At 48.9% G+C, this 20033-nt stretch overlaps 1 protein-coding gene across 3 annotated transcripts in view; it reads left to right on the top strand.

The window, feature by feature from the left end:
* Positions 1-20033, top strand: part of IMPDH2 (inosine monophosphate dehydrogenase 2) — a 27980-nt gene continuing 7947 nt past the window's right edge. The window contains exons 1-10 of one of the 3 annotated variants that reach the window (XM_073644878.1): positions 1-190; positions 10209-10257; positions 12277-12378; positions 12472-12546; positions 12627-12833; positions 12925-13012; positions 13239-13438; positions 13559-13649; positions 14466-14561; positions 17537-17608. In XM_073644878.1, the coding sequence (XP_073500979.1) occupies positions 93-190; positions 10209-10257; positions 12277-12378; positions 12472-12546; positions 12627-12833; positions 12925-13012; positions 13239-13438; positions 13559-13649; positions 14466-14561; positions 17537-17608 (1078 nt within the window). In that variant the 5' untranslated portion in view covers positions 1-92. The remainder of the gene's footprint in view (positions 191-10208; positions 10258-12276; positions 12379-12471; positions 12547-12626; positions 12834-12924; positions 13013-13238; positions 13439-13558; positions 13650-14465; positions 14562-17536; positions 17609-20033) is intronic. The other 2 variants (XM_073644880.1, XM_073644881.1) reach the window with 2 other exon arrangements.

The raw sequence follows: 20033 nt of genomic DNA on the forward strand, positions 1-20033 counted from the left end.
AAGTCACCAGTGGGTGGCGCTCGGGAGCTCGGTATAAACTGGCGGCTCCGGTGCTGCTCGGCCTCTTGTGTGGAAGGCGCAGGGCGGGCAGCATGGCGGACTACCTGATCAGCGGGGGCACCTCCTACGTCCCGGACGACGGCCTCACTGGCCAGCAGCTCTTTGGGGCAGGGGATGGGCTCACCTATAAGTAAGTACGGGGGGCAGTGTCCTGGGGTGACCCCACAATGTCAGCGGCTGATTAGTGTGACATCGTCCTGCCAGCCTCTGTGGTGGTACTACAACGCCCAGCATGTGTCCTGCCAGCCTCTGTGGTGGTACTACAACGCTCAGCATGTCCTGCCAGCTTCTGTGGTGGTACTACAACGCCCAGCATGTCCTGCCAGCCTCTGTGGTGGTACTACAACGATCAGCATGTCCTGCCAGCCTCTGTGGTGGTACTACAAGGCCCAGCGTGTCCTGCCATCCTTTGGTGGTACTACAACGCCCAGCATGTCCTGCCAGCCTCTGTGGTGGTACTACAACGCCCAGTGTGTCCTGCCTGCCTCTGTGGTGGTACTGCAACGCCCAGTGTGTCCTGCCTGCCTCTGTGGTGGTACTGCAATGTCCAGCGTGTCCTGCCAGCCTCTGTGGTGGTACTAGAACGCCCAGCGTGTTCTGCCAGCCTCTGTGGTGGTACTGCAACGCCCAGCGTGTCCTGCCAGCCACTGTCGTACTATAGTGCCCTCACAAGTACTATAAAACCCAGCATGCCCTGTCAGACTCACTGATCATGATAGTGGCCATTACACCCTCACAACCCTCTGTAGTACTATTGCGCCCAGCATGATCTGTCAGCCTCTGTGGTAATATGATCGTGCCTATTATACCGTCACTACCTCCCTAGTAATACTACAAGTCCCATCATGTCATGCCTCACTCATATCCTTATAATGCCCACCGTACCCTCACAAATGTCCCTGTAGTACTACAAGTCCCATAATGCTATGCCAGCCTCTCTGGGAGTACACAAATGCTCCTACAGCCTTCTGGCCGTGCTGTGCCACCCACCCTCTGCCAGGAGCTGGCACGACCTTCAGGGTCCATGCAAAACATACTGTAAAGCTCAGCATGCCGTAGTAGATGTGAGAGTACTACAAGAATCCGCATAATTACTCCTAATCCTTTGAAAGAAGTTTCTAGAAGCTTCTACAAGTACTGCGATTTTTGAAAACCATACAAGAGTACCCCATCTGTCATGTCAGTGCCATCAGGTGACCCTGGGCAGCCGAGATACTGTATGTTGTTTCTGCCCAGGTCGGATGCTGCTGCTGTGGGAACCCCACACATTTGGGGATTAGTGACCGTTCGGCCATTTCTCTAACTTTTCATCACCTCTATCCGTTTTCGTGGAGCGGTGCGGGTGAGACCAGTCGCTGACCATGGACGACTCATTCTGCCAGTGTTTCCCGTACGTCTGCAGATGGTATAGGATGATGTCGCTCACACAGGAAGGTCACCCAGCTTTCCCTGGGAGTCGCCATGTGTTTTAGCAGCACAGAGTATTTCAGAGAGGCGTCTGCTGTATCGTGATCAGATAAAACCTATATGTAACCTGATTCATGGAAGAAGCGAGGTCCCCAGCAGCACAGAGTATTTCAGGAAAGGAGTGTGCTGCTTTAAAGGAAGGTATATATGATCGGATAAACTCTTATAACAGGCGGTATCGTGATGCGATTGTTGACAGGTGCAGTGTTATTGTGTGAGGAGATGAAATGTAATGGGAGGAGCTCTTGGTTTTCCAGCAGCACAGAGTATTTCAGGAGGGGTGGCCTATGATTGTTTAGGATGAAGCTGTGTGAGGTAGAAATAGAACACAACGCATGAGGGTGTATGTACACGTGCACCTTTACTTAGGATGGTTTTGGTTTTTCCATGGGGCCATCACTTGCCCGGGCCCCTCCTATCAGACGTCGTCCGTCCTGTGTTTATCTCTGGAACATGAGGCCTTGTGTGTTTCATGTTACCGTCCTGTCACACGTTCTAAATATAATGTCCCAGTGAGTGGCCCTTGTGCTTTTTTTTTTTTTTTTTTCCTGAGGGTCGTTTCTGCCTAGTTAAAGGGGCTGCGGTGGTATGTCAGGGAAGTACTACGCTTATATTGTCACATCTCATGAGGCACAGGTCTGTCACCATGGTGGTCAATGTATTCTCTATACAGGGCCGGCCTGCAGAATATTTTACCAAAATCCTCATTTAAAATGTGTCGTACAGTAAAACACATTGGTTGCCCTAGTATGAATCTCCACCTATCGGATTCAGTGTTCATTGCTTAAAGTCATATGGAAAAATATAAGCTGAGCTCTGATTGGTTGCTATGGACAGCAAAGAAAATTTACTACTAGATTTGTTAAGTGAAGCCCATAGCAACCAATCGGAACTCTGCTTACATTTATCACATTGCTGTGGAAATGTGAAAGCTGCACTGTGATTGGTTGCTATGAGTAGCAAAAAATATATAGATAGATAGATAGATCTATATCTCTCCAGCTCTGATGATCATGCATCAATATGGCCGCCATTACATATGCCTCAGAGATGGTTATTCATCTACCTAGATTTGTGAATGAAAACTTTCTGAATGATGTGATGAGAGATGAGCGAATAGATTTGCAGGTCCCTGGTTCAGCGGCTATGTCGGTAACCGGTGGCCACCTCAGAAGAGTACTGCATCCCTGGCGCCACTTCTGATAAGTAGGCCCAACACAATATCATGGCTGCATCACACAGCAAGAGTACCGTTGTGCCAGGTATCCCAGCACAGAGGAGGTGACCCATGGGCCTCCTGTACTGCAGCCGCTGACTACCAACATGGCCGCTGGACAAGGGTGCTGCAAGTCGCTTCACTTATACTGTGTATAACATGGCGGCTTTCTTCACAATACATTTGCTGAGCTGCAGTACCACATATAGCTTGTGAATTAGAGTGCCGCTTCTATTGGAAACAGCCATGTTTTCAATCTTGAACAGCCCCTTTTAAGGTCCCTCATGCAAGAGAATCAGGTTGATTATGCTAATGACACTCGACTCAAACATTATCAGAGTTTGAGTTGAGTGTCATCTGAGTGTGATCCGATTCTCTTGCATGCAGAGGTAAAGAGAACCTAATTTCTCAATCTTCTCCATTGTCTCTGAGTGTACATCGGACTGCACTCTGATGACATCCGAGTGCAGTCCGATGTTTCATACACACCCATAGACTGGTATGGGTGTGCGTGATCCGAATATCGGAGCTACTCGCAGCATGCCTGATCGGCATGAGAAAATAATCACAGATCTTCACTGCCCCATAGTATAATATTGGGCCGAGTGCTATCCTATAAACATCACATAGCACTCGACCGTGTTATACGTCAGTGTGAGCGAACCCTTAGGCCGATTTCACACGTCCGGATATTTCCGTTACCGGAAAAACCCTTACCGGAGATGTCCGTGTGGCACATGTGTGCCGTATAAGGAGCACACGTACCGACGTTTGGGAATCAGCGGTACAGTTAGCGCTGTTCCCAAGCGCTGGGTGCTGACTGCTGCCCTCATCATAGTCCCCTGCCGGCGCTGCGATCAGCACCAGCAGGGACAATGATGAGGGTAGTAGTATCTGATCCAGCAGTGTCCACCTGTAAAAATAAGAATAAAATTTAAAAAAATCCATATACTCACCTGTCCTAAGTGTCCCCCGCTGTAATCCATGCGACTGCTCAGCAGAAGAGCCGGGGAGAATGACTCCTGCAGCGAGCGGCCCCGGACCTCTGCTGAGCACAGGAGCGATGTCCTGTCACTCACTTAGTACAGCGGAGGTCCGGGACCCACTCACTGCAAGAGTCATTCTCCCCGGCTCCTCTGCTGAGCGTTCACATGGATTACAGCAGGGGACACTTGGGACAGGTGAATATATGGATTTTTTATTTTATTCTTATTTTTACAGGTGGACACTGTGGGAGCAGACACTACTACCCTCATGAATGTCCCTGCTGGTGCTGATCGTAGCGCCGGCAGGGGACTATGATGAGGGCAGCGTTCGGCACTTGGGAACAGCTCTAACTGTGCCGCTGATTCCCAAGCGCTGGTACGTGTCACACTGATGGCATCCATGTGCTGTACGTGTTTACACGGACCCATTTAATTGAATGGGTCCGTATGATCCGTGCTGTCGTCCAAAAACAGACATGTCAGCGTGTGGAGCACATGGTTCGTGGAAACACACTGACATGTGCACAGACCCATTCATTTGAATGGGTCTGTGTGTGTGTCTGTGTCTCCAGTATGTGTGGAAACTGTCACCACACGTATCGGAAATACTGACGTGTGAAAGAGTCCCGAAGAGGTTGTCCACTACTTTTGCATTTCCTTAAGATAGGTTATCAATGATTGATCAGCTGGGGTCCGGCACCTCTGACTCGCCCTCTGGGCCTGTGTTGTTGCTGCTGTGCAGGGGGAATACCCGGAGCCGGATCGCTGGGGGTTGTAGTTCTCCGTGGCGGTGACCCGGTCCGTGCCCAGGGTGGTCAAACCAGTGGCAGTCTACTTGTATTGGAATAAGTGTCCGACTACGCCACCCGTGGATTGCGGTCAGTGGGGACCGCCGCTGCACTGCAGACCGCTGAGGCTGATGTTGTTTGTGCAGCTGAGTATGGGATGACTCCCCACGGGAGGAGTATTGCCTCAGGGCAGCTAGTGTGGATAATGATGGGAGTGATGGTGCGAGTGTCCCAGTACTGATGGTGCTGGTGCGGCGATGAAACACATAGACTTGTGGTGCAGTTTCCAAAGCTTTTCTCACTGTTGTTGTTCAGATCACTTCGGCCAGCAGTGACCGCCCGAGCCGTGCTGCGTCCACCAGGTGAGGGACTCGGTCAACTCACAGGCAATTCCAGAGTGCGGTTCAGAGCTCCCCTCTCTTCCTTTCTACTGGCCGTCCTCACCAGTGACCCACCTTTGTCCAGCTTCCTCGGGCCTTCTGTTGGTGAAACCTCTCTCCGGTTTCCCTGACCCTATGCGGTATGCCTTTCTGGTGGATGTAGTGAGGGGTCACACCAAGATGTGGTGACAACCTCCGGTTTTGGCTGAGGATTAGTCGCCTCCACCAATTCGGGTTCCGGTACCCTGCTCTGCCAACCCTTCACCCAGTATCTCCTCTGGGAATATGGGGTTCCTTCTGCCTTCGTGTCTCTGGGCCTTTCTCTGTGTTCCTCGCCTCCTTTCTCTTTCTGTTTCAGTTCCTTTCTTACTCTCCTTGCTGTTCCTTCTCTTCTCTCCCTCTCTCTGCTTCAGGCCTCTACTCCAGGCCTGGCTCTGGAGCTGGGCCCAGACTGAGCCACAGCTCCCTGTCAGCCCTCTCTGGCTGAGCTCCTCTCTGAACTGAACCCTGATCTAAGATGGTGCCCACCTTCTATACCTCCCTCTATGTGTGAGCCCAGGTGACAAGCAACCAATGGGCTCCTACCTATGCCCAGAAACCCACCCCTATCTGCTCCTACACCACTGGGTTTTCCTCCCCCTCCCCACTCCAGCCAGGAACAGAAGCTGTCGTGCCTGCACTCTGTCTAGTGGGAGCACCGTTGGTCTGTTCCTCGGAAATGGGGTGTGTGTGGTGCATGCAGCCTACTGAGCCCCGGTCCACACTCCATCCTTACCCGGGAGTGGAATATCACACCTCTGGTTCGAGGTGCAATACCCCTGTAGCAGCCGAGTCCTCGGGGTGCTACATTCCCCCCGGTAAATCACAGCACGTCCTCGGGCTGGAAAAGAGCAAAGACAATTTAAAACATACAAATTTTTAAAGTGCACTCATATATAAGACATTAACTTTTCACTCATCCCTTTATGGGAGGTACTCTTCTTAATGTTACTGGTATAAAACATTTTTTTTTTTTTTATAAAACATTCTACTAAGGCCACTGGGACTCTTTTTGCAATACACCATATAAAACTTTTGGCATTACTATTTTAGCAGCACATTAAACTTTCCATTATAAGACATTTTCAAATAAACATTTTCAAAACATATTCTTGAGCTCTGGCCGCTGTGCAACTTGCGACCAAGAAAAGGTGCAACAGTCCATTTAATCCGTCTTGAGGTAGACGTTGCGGTTCTTGTATAAAACCAGTAGGGGGCGCTTTAAGAAGCGCAACTATGTACAAGGGTATGGCCGCTCTCCGTCCTCGGCCAGTGGGAATAGGGGAATGGCTGCTCACAGTCCTCAGCCTGGTAATTTAGGAAGGGGCACACAAGTAACAGTTCACACAATCAACAATTTCACGACAGTTCTTGTACCCCGACGGGTAACTATATACAGTTCCACTTTACCATTCTCTAATAATGGTGTCCTGATGCTTCTTCCTTGTACTCTTCAGACCCGTCCGGATCCTCAGGGTAGTCCATGTCTGGGCGGTACCGCAGCTCCTCCTCAGTTAGACGGACATGGAGAGCATACAGTCCCTTTGCGCCCTTGTGCCGGGTGTAGGTGACCACGTCGCCGGGGTACAGGTCACGTCCGTGATGTCCCTCTGGCAGGTGGCTTTCGACGTCCCTTCTCGTGACGAAGACGTCGGTGTCAGCCTCCGGGTCTCTGATGAAGCCCCAGCCGTGCTCCAGCTGGAACTTGACTACGGTCCCGGTGTCTCTGGGTCCGCGGATGGCGTGGGTGTCTTGTCGGGCCCTGCGCTTCTGCTCCGCGGTCCTGGCCTGGAGTCGCTGCTCCCTGATGCGCCTCTGCCGCCGCTCTCTCTCATACGTAGCTAGCTGCTGACGGCAGCACTCCAGGCGCTGGGCTTCTTCTGCCCGGGTCTCCTGGGTGAAGCCCATGAGGTTCTCACCAGTGGGGTCCCATGCAAACTGGGCATCCTCCGGCAGGGGTGGAGCGATGTTGGCAGGCTCCGGGGCCGGGATCAAAGGCTCACTCAGGGGTCGCTCTTTCCGGAGACGGGGGTTGGCGAACTCCGGCGGCCATTCAAAGGGTAGCCCGTCCGGGCAGGTATATTGGGCATACAGGTCCGCGCCCAAGGGTGGCACTATGGGCTTCGGACGGGTGGCAGCGCCCGGGGGCACTCGGCCTTGCGACCAGGCCGGCGGTCGCTTGTCGGTCGTGCCCGGGGGTGGCACCGCCAAGGTAGGGGGCGCTGGTGAGGCAGCGGCGCCCGGGTGTGCTGGGCCTTGCGTCCTGGCCTGTGAAGTTTCACGCTGTACGGCGCCAGGGTTCAGAGGGCACAGCGCGGGGCGGGGCGTGACGATGGTGCTTGCTGCCTGAGGCCTAGCTGGTGGCGGTGGAGGCGTGGTGTCAGGTACGGTCCCCGGGGCTTGGGGTCTCGCAACGGAGGGTGAGGGCAGGCTGGTGTTCCCCGGGCTTGGGGTGGTGGCGTCCCCATTACCTGCCTCGGTCTCCGTGGCCTCCTCCGCGGCGTCATCTGCAGCTGCCGGTCCCTCTTCTCCGCGCCCAGTGGTAAGCGCGCTACCCGGTTCCGGCGGGGTCCTCTGCTGGTCGCCTCCGTGCTGCTGGGCCATCTCCTCTCTCCACCCGGCAAACACATCCCGCTGCGCCCGGACCATTCTCCTGTTCAGATCTTCCAGCGCTGCGCGCGCACGGTCCGGGTTTCCAGGCAGCTGGGCCAGCAGTTCCGTCAGGCTGCAGGGTGGTTCAGCTTGCAGCAGGCTGCGGGCCAGGGTGCTGGTGGAGTTTTCTGCTCCCTCCATCTCCGGGTGCAGCAGGTCCAGACTGATCCAGGCCGCACCCAGCCCCTCAGTTTTCTTTCCTATCCGCCCCCATGGGGGTTGGTCTTGAGGGCATCTGCTGACAATCACCTTCAGGGGCAGCCCCCCCACGTTGATGGACATCTCCATTGCTGCATTCATGGCTGGTGGGGGCGGGCTCCTTCTTTGGCGCCACTCTGGGACCTGGCCCACGATGGGAGGCGGCTTCCTGCTGTCCTTTGGTGCGCACATAATCGCGTCCGCTCTGCCAGGGCGGGAAAAACGGATGAAGATGGCGGGAAACTGTCCAAAATGGCGTCTGATGGCGGGAATCGGCTCCGGATGGCGGGAAACGACTCCGGACGGCGGGAAACTTCTGGAAATGGCGGGAGACTTCTTTTTAAGGTACATGTGCAGTTTTCTTCAGGCACGCAATACCCGCTTGTGGCGGGTTGGTAATGATCCTGCCGACTACGCCAAAGTTGACTCGCCCCCTGGGCCTGTGTTGTTGCTGCTGTGCAGGGGGAATACCCGGAGCCGGATCGCTGGGGGTTGTAGTTCTCCGTGGCGGTGACCCGGTCCGTGCCCAGGGTGGTCAAACCAGTGGCAGTCTACTTGTATTGGAATAAGTGTCCAACTACGCCACCCGTGGATTGCGGTTAGTGGGGACCGCCGCTGCACTGCAGACCGCTGAGGCTGATGTTGTTTGTGCAGCTGAGTATGGGATGACTCCCCACGGGAGGAGTATTGCCTCAGGGCAGCTAGTGTGGATAATGATGGGAGTGATGGTGCGAGTGTCCCAGTACTGATGGTGCTGGTGCGGCGATGAAACACATAGACTTGTGGTGCAGTTTCCAAAGCTTTACTCACTGTTGTTGTTCAGATCACTTCGGCCAGCAGTGACCGCCCGAGCCGTGCTGCGTCCACCAGGTGAGGGACTCGGTCAACTCACAGGCAATTCCAGAGTGCGGTTCAGAGCTCCCCTCTCTTCCTTTCTACTGGCCGTCCTCACCAGTGACCCACCTTTGTCCAGCTTCCTCGGGCCTTCTGTTGGTGAAACCTCTCTCCGGTTTCCCTGACCCTATGCGGTATGCCTTTCTGGTGGATGTAGTGAGGGGTCACACCAAGATGTGGTGACAACCTCCGGTTTTGGCTGAGGATTAGTCGCCTCCACCAATTCGGGTTCCGGTACCCTGCTCTGCCAACCCTTCACCCAGTATCTCCTCTGGGAATATGGGGTTCCTTCTGCCTTCGTGTCTCTGGGCCTTTCTCTGTGTTCCTCGCCTCCTTTCTCTTTCTGTTTCAGTTCCTTTCTTACTCTCCTTGCTGTTCCTTCTCTTCTCTCCCTCTCTCTGCTTCAGGCCTCTACTCCAGGCCTGGCTCTGGAGCTGGGCCCAGACTGAGCCACAGCTCCCTGTCAGCCCTCTCTGGCTGAGCTCCTCTCTGAACTGAACCCTGATCTAAGATGGTGCCCACCTTATATACCTCCCTCTATGTGTGAGCCCAGGTGACAAGCAACCAATGGGCTCCTACCTATGCCCAGAAACCCACCCCTATCTGCTCCTACACCACTGGGTTTTCCTCCCCCTCCCCACTCCAGCCAGGAACAGAAGCTGTCGTGCCTGCACTTCTGTCTAGTGGGAGCACCGTTGGTCTGTTCCTCGGAAATGGGGTGTGTGTGGTGCATGCAGCCTACTGAGCCCCGGTCCACACTCCATCCTTACCCGGGAGTGGAATATCACACCTCTGGTTCGAGGTGCAATACCCCTGTAGCAGCCGAGTCCTCGGGGTGCTACACCTCCGCCGATCAGTTAGCGGCGGCCGGAAGGAAGCACTTCTTCGCGGAGCTGGTAATCTGCTTGTAGTGGCCGGGGCTTGGTACTGCACATCTGCCTCCTATTGATTTGAATAGGAGGCAGATGTGTAATACCAAACCCCGGCCACTACAAGTAGACGACCAGCTCCACAAGGAAGTACTTCCGGCCGGCGGCTGCCACGGATAACAGCTGACCAGCGGGGGTGCCGGGTGTCGGACCCCAGCTGATCAGTCATTGACGACCTATCCTAAGGATAGGCCATCAATGTAAAAGTAGTGGACAACCTCTTTAAAGTGATCATCAGTCTAGTCTAAACTAAACTCCAGGAATCTACCCCTTAGTAAAGCTGGGTAACTGTCCTAGGATTAGTTGCAGCAAGTCACGTTAATTATCCAGACTGATTTATTTAAAGGGGCTGTCCAGGTTCAGATAAACATGGCTGCTTTCTCCCAAAACAGCGCCACATCTGTTTACAGATTAAATCTGGCATTACAGCTCAGCCCAATCACTTCTATACAGTGAGCTGCAGTATCTGACCTCTCCTATACACTGGTGTGCTGCTTTTAATGGGGAATAAGTAGCCATGTTCTTCTAACCCTTTACAACAAAAGCACTAGGTATTTGGTCGCCGACTAACAAATTAGTAATTTTTATTTTCTTAACAGTGACTTTCTTATTCTTCCTGGGTACATAGACTTCACATCAGACCAAGTGGTGAGTATTGGTGCTAAATAAGTGCGTGAAAGACAAGGGTATCTGATGACACCTTACAACTATAGTGCAGTTTATTCAAAAGTTGTCTGCATTATTTCTCTGGTTACTTTTCTGGAAAATGGGCGGGAGGGGGCTGAACCAACTTTGTTCATGTAGTGCTCCAATCCCCTAATGATTTGGTCCCTGAGTAAATTCTATCTTCCTGTAGATGCCACTAGAGGGAGCACACTGCATAATGGGTTATTAGAACCTTTAATAAAAGCTGTATAAGCCTTGGGCTACACATTGACTCTGGCCACGACAGCTGTTGCTACTGTTACATTGTGACACTATAGAAGTGGATGGCAACCTATTCAACAGCAACAAGTAAGTTGCAAAATTCCAACAGTCTGACATATTTTCTTTTGTAGTGTAGGTGTCGCAATATGAACCCATTCACTTCTATAGGGCAGCAATGTGGCAGTAGCGGCAAAGTCTACATATAGCCCTAGCCTAAATCTGTACGTAATAATCTCCCCCTAGTGGTGACTCTATAATTCTGTATGTAGTGAGCTTCCCCTATTGGTTGCTGTATAAATCTGTATGCAGTGAGCTCCCTCTAGTGGTGGCTGTATAAATCTGTATGCACTGAGCTCCCTCTAGTGGTGGCTGTATAAATCTGTATGCACTGAGCTCCCCCTAGTGGTGACCGTATAAATCTGTATGTGGTGACTGTATAAATCTGTATGCACTGAGCTCCTTGTAGTGGTGGCTGTATAAATCTGTATGTAGTGAGCTCCCTCTAGTGGTGGCTGTATAAATCTGTATGCACGGAGCTCCTCTTAGTGGTGGCTGTATAAATCTGTATGTAGTGTGCTCCCCCTAGTGGTGGATGTATAAATCTGTATGTAGTGAGCTTCCCCTAGTGGTGGCTGTATAAATCTGTATGTAGTGAGCTCCCCCTAGTGGTGACTGTATAAATCTGTATGCACTGAGCTCCTTGTAGTGGTGGCTGTATAAATCTGTATGTAGTGAGCTCCATCTAGTGGTGGCTGTATAAATCTGTATGCACGGAGCTCCTCTTAGTGGTGGCTGTATAAATCTGTATGTAGTGTGCTCCCCCTAGTGGTGGATGTATAAATCTGTATGTAGTGAGCTCCCCCTAGTGGTGGCTGTATAAATCTGTATGTAGTGAGCTCCTCCTAGTGGTGGCTGTATAAATCTGTATGTAGTGAGCTCCCCCTAGTGGTGGCTGTATAAATCTGTATGTAGTGAGCTCCCCCTAGTGGTGACTGTATAAATCTGTATGTAGTGAGCTTCCCCTAGTGGTGACTGTATAAATCTGTATGTAGTGAGCTCCCCCTAGTGGTGACTGTATAAATCTGTATGTAGTGAGCTCCCTCTAGTGGTGGCTGTATAAATCTGTATGTAGTGAGCTCCCCCTAGTGGTGACTGTATAAATCTGTATGTAGTGAGCTCCCCCTAGTGGTGACTGTATAAATCTGTATGTAGTGAGCTCCTCCTAGTGGTGGTTGTATAAATCTGTATGTAGTGAGCTCCCTCTAGTGGTGGCTGTATAAATCTGTATGTAGTGAGCTCCCCCTAGTGGTGGTTGTATAAATCTGTATGCAGTGACCTCCCCTTAGTGGTGGCTGTATAAATCTGTATGTAGTGAGCTCCCCCTAGTGGTGGCTGTATAAATCTGTATGCACTCAGCTCCTCCTACTTGTGGCTGTATAAATCTGTTTGCACTGAGCTCCCCCCAGTGGTGACTATAATTTATAATTCTGTATGCAACTCGCTCCCCCCAGTGGTGACTGTATAAATCTGTGAGCTTCCCATAATGGTGGCTGTATAAATCAATGCAGTGAGCTCCCCCTAGTGGTGGTTGTATAAATGTGAATGCAGTGAGCTTGCTCTAGCTGTGGATGTAGAAAGTCAGATAAATGTTCATTGGACTGTTTGTAAAGGCAATCAGTGGATTTGATGTAATTATAATATTACTATGTTTTTTGTTTTTTTTCTTTTTTTTGCCTTCAGGACCTCACCTCTGCCCTTACTAAGAAAATAACCCTGAAAACCCCACTAGTTTCATCCCCAATGGATACTGTAACTGAAGCAAACATGGCGATCGCTATGGCCGTAAGAAAAATGTCACATTTTACTGATCTTAATTATTTTTTTTTTCTATTTATAATTTACCTTTGAATGTAATATTTTTTGCCTGATGTTTAGCTGACAGGCGGCATCGGTGTCATACATCACAACTGCACGCCCGAGTTCCAAGCTAATGAAGTTCGCAAAGTCAAAGTAAGGGCTCCATCTTGTATCGGTTTCCCCCGAGGGATAAGGAATGACTCGGTAATGAAGTCTCTCTTCTCCCTCTTCAGAAATATGAGCAAGGATTCATCACTGATCCGGTGGTCCTGAGCCCCTCGCACCGGGTACGAGACGTGTTCGAGGCAAAGGCTCGTCACGGCTTCTGCGGGATTCCCATCACTGACAATGGGAAGATGGGGAGTAAACTGGTGGGGATTATATCATCCAGAGATATCGACTTCCTTAAATCTGAGGAGCACGACGTGCCCCTGAGTGAGGTGAGTGCTGGGTCCGGTCATTTTTTATTTTTTAAGTGGTTGGGGGCACCCTGTATCACAGCCACATGTAATAATTATATATATTAATTAGATCATGACCAAACGAGAAGATCTCGTCATTGCTCCGGCTGGCGTCACACTAAAAGAAGCAAACGAAATTCTTCAGAGAAGTAAAAAAGGTGCGTGTGATAAAAGGGGTTAAACGGTCCTAAAAGTACTCTGCCCCATAAACAGTTTACAGATTGTCTGTGGTTTTGCAGCTTGGCCCTATTCGTTTTTTATCACTGCAATGTACCGGTCACAACCTGTTGGCGGGTAGTGCTGTTTTCGGGTGAAAGTAGCTATATTTTCCCCATCCTTTTAATAGTTGTCTTTGCAACAGTTGTGATCGATGCTTCATTTCAGGCAAATTGCCGATCGTTAATCAGAACGACGAGCTTGTGGCCATCATCGCACGGACGGACCTGAAAAAGAACAGGGATTACCCGCTGGCGTCCAAGGATTCCAAGAAGCAGCTGCTCTGCGGCGCTGCCATAGGGACCCACGAGGATGATAAATACCGCCTGGATCTTCTCGTGCAATCCGGAGTAGACGCTGTGGTCTTGGTGAGTGTTTTTTTTTTCTTTTTTTGGGGGCTGCATTGGTCCTGTAGTCAGTGCTTGATTATCCGATCAGGATTTTTTTTTTTTTTTTATCACTACTAGACTTTTCCTTTTCAATTTTAGGATTCTTCTCAGGGAAACTCTGAATTTCAGATCAATATAATCAAATACATAAAAGAGAAGTTTCCAGAAATCCAGGTGGTCGCTGGAAATGGTAACTTTTTTTTTTTTTATTTATTTTTTGGGGGATTTTCACTTTTGCTTTGTAGATATCTAAAGCCTGATCAGGTAGATCATTTTACAGGGACAGGTAATCTTTAAAATTATCCAAAAAAAACCGACTGTCCCTTCCCAGCTTTCTACTATGTAGCAGAGCCAACAGATTTTGTATAGCCACATGATTTTTCACTCCTTTTCCGGGTTCTTGCCTTATAGGGACCTCACTTGTTGGGTCTTGTCCGGCACTTGGACTGTGCCAGGCGGAATTTGCCAACCGGGCAACCTATAAATTGTGCTGTAAAATTGGCAAATAAGACCTGGCAGGTAAATCCTTGCCCATATGCAGCACAGCATGGTGTCTGCTAAATCCTCCTGTGTGATATATTGAATTTGGGAAATGCCCCTGGAGAAAGTTACTAAACCCCCCCCCCTGACGCCACCTACTTCCTATGTAAATCCGTGTGGACGTTGGACTTTTCTGGGTCGCTGGAATGTGTCTGTGTCTTGTATAAATAGCCAGTGACACGTCCAGTAAGCCGACACGCCGAATTTGGCGCTAAAGCAGTTTTGACAGTCAGTGACAAGTGTCTGTCCCATAGCGCCAGCTCAGTGCTATCTTTATAACCCCCTTTCCTAAAACTTTCCTTTTAAGTCACATACAAAGAAAGCAAAAAGCCAAACCCCAACCAGCATTGTGCAATAGAACTCTGCCCCCTTGTGGCAGAGCATGAAATGACTGCAGCACAATAGTGATTTTATTTTTGGCCTAATGGAATGGATATGATTTTACAGTGTTCTCTTCTCTTTCCAGTGGTCACCGCCGCACAGGCCAAGAATTTGATTGATGCCGGTGCTGATGCATTGAGGGTGGGAATGGGAAGCGGATCGATTTGCATTACACAGGAAGGTAAAAAAAAATAAAATTGCTGAAATGTGTGCGTCTGGTAATTTAAATCCCCCTATTAGTGCACTTATGTCCCCTTGGCAGAGGGGTTTGATGAGAAAAAAGGGTAGATGACGGTATGAGTGCTGATCGGTTCCACCCCTCGAGCTTGGATGGATTCCGCATTCATATGAAGTATTTTAAGGTGGTATCGTAATGCACTTAACATTTACATTATCAATAATTGCGTGGTTTTTTTTTTTTTTTTCTCCTCTTCACATGTAATGACCTTTAGTGGTAAAGCCGCTTCACAGGAGAAACTACATGAGATCATCTCAATCTCACAAGTAGTCAGTTAAAATGCATCAGAAAATGTGAGAATAGATGCAGAGTGATGAGGCGGTCTTATATGGAGAGGGCTTGTGGTGTCATTGAAGAGGCGGATATATACAGTGGGGAAAATAAGTATTTGATACACTGCCTATTTTGCAAGTTTTGCCGCCTACTAAGAATGGAGAGGTCTGTAATTTTTATTGTAGGTACACTTCAACTGTGAGAAACAGAATCTTAAAAAAAAATCCAGAAAATTACATTGTATGACTTTTACATAATTAATTTGCATTTTATTGCATGAAAGAAGTATTTGATACACTAGAAAAACAGAACTTAATATTTGGTACAGAAACCTTTAGTTTGCAATTACAGATGTTAACCTGTAGTTCCCCCACCATGCTTCACGGTTGGGACTGTTTTGGGGGTTGTACTCATTCTTCTTCCTCCAAACACTGAGTGGAGTTGATACCAAAAGTTCTATTTTGGTCTCCTCTGGATCATCCAGATGGTCATTGGCGAACTTAAACCGGGCCTGGACATGTGCTGGTGTGAGCAGGGTGACCTTGTTTGCCCTGCAGGATTTTAATCCATGACAGAGTAGTGTGTTACTAACGGTAATGTTTGAGGCTGTGGTCCCAGCTCTCTTCAGGTCATTGACCAGGTCCTCCCGTGTAGTTCTGGGCTGATTCCTGACCTTTCTCAGAATCATCCTTATCGAGACCTTGCATGGAGCCCCAGTCCATGGAAGATTGAGTCATCTTGTGTTTCTTCCATTTTCTAATAATAATTACGCATTGTTGCCTTCTCACCAAGCTGCTTGCCTATTGCCCTGTAGCCCATCCCAGCCTTGTGCAGGTCTACAATTTTGTCCCTGGTGTCCTTAGACAGCTCTTTGGTCTTGGCCATGGTGGAGAGGTTGGAGTGTGATTGAATGTGTGGACAGGTGTCTTCTATACAGGTAACGAGTTCAAATAGGTGCAATTAATACCGGTAATGAGAGTAGGAGGGCTTCTTAAAGAAAAACTAATAGGTCTGTGAGAGCCACAATTCTTTCTGATTGGTAGGTGATCAAATACTTATTTCATGCAATAAAATGCAATTTATTTATGTAAGAATCATACAATGTGATGTTCTGTTTTTTTTCTTTTTAGATTCTGTCTCTCACAGGTGAAGTGACCTACGATAAACATTACAGACCTCCCCATTCTTTGTAGGTGGCAAAACTTGCAAAATCGTCAGTGTATCAAATACTTATTTTCACCACTGTATGGTGAGGACTAGTAATGTCACCTTCGCCTCCTCACTGTTACATCATTAGGCTCCCAAGATATTCCCTTCTCCCTTTGACATCAGTAGCCCTCACCATATAACTCCACCTCCTCACTGTGACATCACTAGCCCTCACCATATAACTCCACCTCCTCACTGTGACATCACTAGTCCTCACCATATAACTCCACCTCCTCACTGTGACATCACTAGCCCTCACCATATAACTCCACCTCCTCACTGTGACATCACTAGCCCTCACCATATAACTCCACCTCCTCACTGTGACATCGCTAGCCCTCACCATATAACTCCACCTCCTCACTGTGACATCGCTAGCCCTCACCATATAACTCCACCTCCTCACTGTGACATCGCTAGCCCTCACCATATAACTCCACCTCCTCACTGTGACATCGCTAGCCCTCACCATATAACTCCACCTCCTCACTGTGACATCGCTAGCCCTCACCATATAACTCCACCTCCTCACTGTGACATCGCTAGCCCTCACCATATAACTCCACCTCCTCACTGTGACATCGCTAGCCCTCACCATATAACTCCACCTCCTCACTGTGACATCGCTAGCCCTCACCATATAACTCCACCTCCTCACTGTGACATCGCTAGTCCTCACCATATAATTCCACCTCCTCACTGTGACATCGCTAGTCCTCACCATATAACTCCACCTTCTCACTGTGACATCACTAGTCCTCACCATATAACTCCACCTTCTCACTGTGACATCACTAGTCCTTCCCAAATATTCCCTCCTTCACCACGTCAGTGTGGGGGAGGGAATATCTGGGGAGGACTAGTGATGTCACAGTGAGGAGGTGGAGTTATATGGTGAGGGCTAGTGATGTCACAGTGAAGAGGTGGAGTTATATGGTGAGGGCTAGTGATGTCACAGTGAGGAGGTGGAGTTATATGGTGAGGACTAGTGATGTCACAGTGAGGAGGTGGAGTTATATGGTGAGGGCTAGCGATGTCACAGTGAGGAGGTGGAGTTATATGGTGAGGGCTAGTGATGTCACAGTGAGCAGGCGAGCATATGTAAGAGATGGGCTGGTGTGATGTCACTCTTCATTTAACCTGAACGCATCCCTTTGCTGTTGGGCTGGGCAGGTTAATTGAGTCTTCAAGAAGTAAACGATTAATACAGAAAAGTATCTAAAGAAAGCATTGATCCGTAGACTAGTGCTTTGCTTGTTTTGTTTTCTGCATGAATGTCTCATCATGGGACTGAGCGTTCTGCTTTTGTCCTGGATGAAGCTGTTCCTGTTTCTGAATGTGACGGCCGCTGCGCCCAGCGGGGACGAGTGTTGCTGTGCTGCCGCCTCCGGCCTCTGCTGCTGAATGAATTCACTCTATTTATCTTCTCTATTTAGCTGCTCCATCGATTCCTCCAGACCTAAAGTCTCACAGCCCCAAATGCCCCTCTAGTGTGACAGGCTCCTATAGTAAGTCACAGGTTTGTCCGGCCTGAGCCCGAGGCAGCGTCCCGCTTGACTGATTGGTAGTTGTAGATGCACTTGGGGTTTTGTGGCTTTGGGGGACTAGATGAATGTTTTGAGGGTGGGTGTTTTTTGGAGAAAGCAGGGTTCCTAATATTTTATAGGTAATTTTTATGCCTAATTATCAAGGGGAAAAAATTACCCCAATTTCCCTAAATACCTTTTTATGTTGCTTCCTTCTCAAGTCTCTGCCACGAAGGTTAAAAAGGGGTGATCACTTCCAAGCTGCTTGTCCCCTCCTTCTCTTCTGTCGATATGCCCCAAAGTTAAAAACCTTGTTTGCTTAAGATGACTTGGTTGCTAGGATACAATGCCCGTCACTAGCGACAAGTCTGTTTCACATTGCTCAACTATGTCGCTTAAAGCATATAGCCACCTTGAAACCATTGGTAAAAACAGATGAGTAACTTTTGGAAATGTATAAAAGCTTTATACTGCAGAGCTGCACTCACAATTCTAGAAACACAAATATTGAAAACCGTCTGGAAGCTTATAATATAGATACACTAATAACTAAACAGAGCTGCTATAATGTACATCATCCTGCTAAGTGCCGATTGTACAGTGTATGTACACAGTGACTGCACCAGCAGAATAGTGAGTGCAGCTCTGGAGTATAATACAGGATGTAACTCAGGATCAGTAATGTAATGTATGTACACAGTGACTGCACCAGCAGAATAGTGAGTGCAGCTCTGGAGTATAATACAGGATGTAACTCAGGATCAGTAATGTAATGTATGTACACAGTGACTGCACCAGCAGAATAGTGAGTGCAGCTCTGGGGTATAATACAGGATGTAACTCAGGATCAGTACAGGATCAGTAATGTAATGTATGTACACAGTGACTGCGCCCGCAGAATAGTGAGTGCAGCTCTGGAGGATAATACAGGATGTAACTCAGGATCAGTAATGTAATGTATGTACACAGTGACTGCACCAGCAGAATAGTGAGTGCAGCTCTGGAGTATAATACAGTCATGGCCAAAAGTTTTGAGAATGACACCAAAATTATATTTTCACATGATCTGCTGGCCTCTGGTTTTTATTAGTGTTTGTCTGATGTTTATATCACATACAGAAATATAATTGCAATCATATTATGAGTACCAATAGGTTATATTGACAGTTAGAATGAGTTAATGCAGCAAGTCAATATTTGCAGTGTTGCCCCTTCTTCTTCAAGACCTCTGTAATTCTCCCTGGCATGCTCTCAATCAACTTTTGGACCAAATCCTGACTGATAGCAGTCCATTCTTGCATAATCAATGCTTGCATTGTGCCAGAATTTGTTGGTTTTTGTTTGTCCACCCGTCTCTTGATGATTGACCACAAGTTCTCAATGGGATTAAGATCTGGGGAGTTTCCAGGCCATGGACCCAAAATCTCTATGTTTTGTTCCATGAGCCATTTAGTTATCACCTTTGCTTTATGGCAAGGTGCTCCATCATGCTGGAAAAGGCATTGTTGGGCGCCAAACTGCTCTTGGACGGTTGGGAGAAGTTGCTCTTGGAGGACATTCTGGTACCATTCTTTATTCATGGCTGTGTTTTTAGGCAAGACTGTGAGTGAGCCGATTCCCTTGGCTGAGAAGCAACCCCACACTTGAATGGTTTCAGGATGCTTTACAGTTGGCATGAGACAAGACTGGTGGTAGCGCTCACCTCTTCTTCTCCGAATAAGCTGTTTTCCAGATGTCCCAAACAATCGAAAAGGGGATTCATCAGAGAAAATGACTTTGCCCCAGTCCTCAGCAGTCCACTCCCTGTACCTTTTGCAGAATATCAGTCGGTCCCTGATGTTTTTTCTGGAGAGAAGTGGCTTCTTTGCTGCCCTCCTTGAAACCTGCCCTTGCTCAAAGAGTCTCCGCCTCACAGTGCGTGCAGAAGCACTCACACCAGCCTGCTGCCATTCCTGAGCAAGCTCGGCACTGCTGGTAGTCCGATCCCGCAGCTGAAACAGTTTTAAGATACGGTCCTGGTTCTTGCTGGTCTTTCTTGGGCGCCCTGGAGCCTTTTTGACAACAATGGAAGCTCTCTCCTTGAAGTTCTTGATGATGCGATAGATTGTTCACTGAGGTGCAATCTTTGTAGCTGCGATACTCTTCCCTGTTAGGCCATTTTTGTGCAGTGCAATGATGGCTGCACGTGTTTCTTTAGAGATAACCATGGTTAACTGAAGAGAAACAATGATACCAAGAACCAGCCTCCTTTTAAAGTGTCCAGTGATGTCATTCTTACTTAATCATGACTGATTGATCGCCAGCCCTGTCCTCATCAACACCCACACCTGTGTTAATGGATCAATCACTAAAACGATGTTAGCTGCTCCTTTTAAGGCAGGACTGCAATGATGTTGAAATGTGTTTT

This window comes from Phyllobates terribilis, unplaced genomic scaffold, assembly GCF_046119375.1.
Source record: "Phyllobates terribilis strain yellow unplaced genomic scaffold, ASM4611937v1 Scaffold_8__6_contigs__length_399053987, whole genome shotgun sequence".
Classification (NCBI taxonomy): Eukaryota; Metazoa; Chordata; class Amphibia; order Anura; family Dendrobatidae; genus Phyllobates; species Phyllobates terribilis.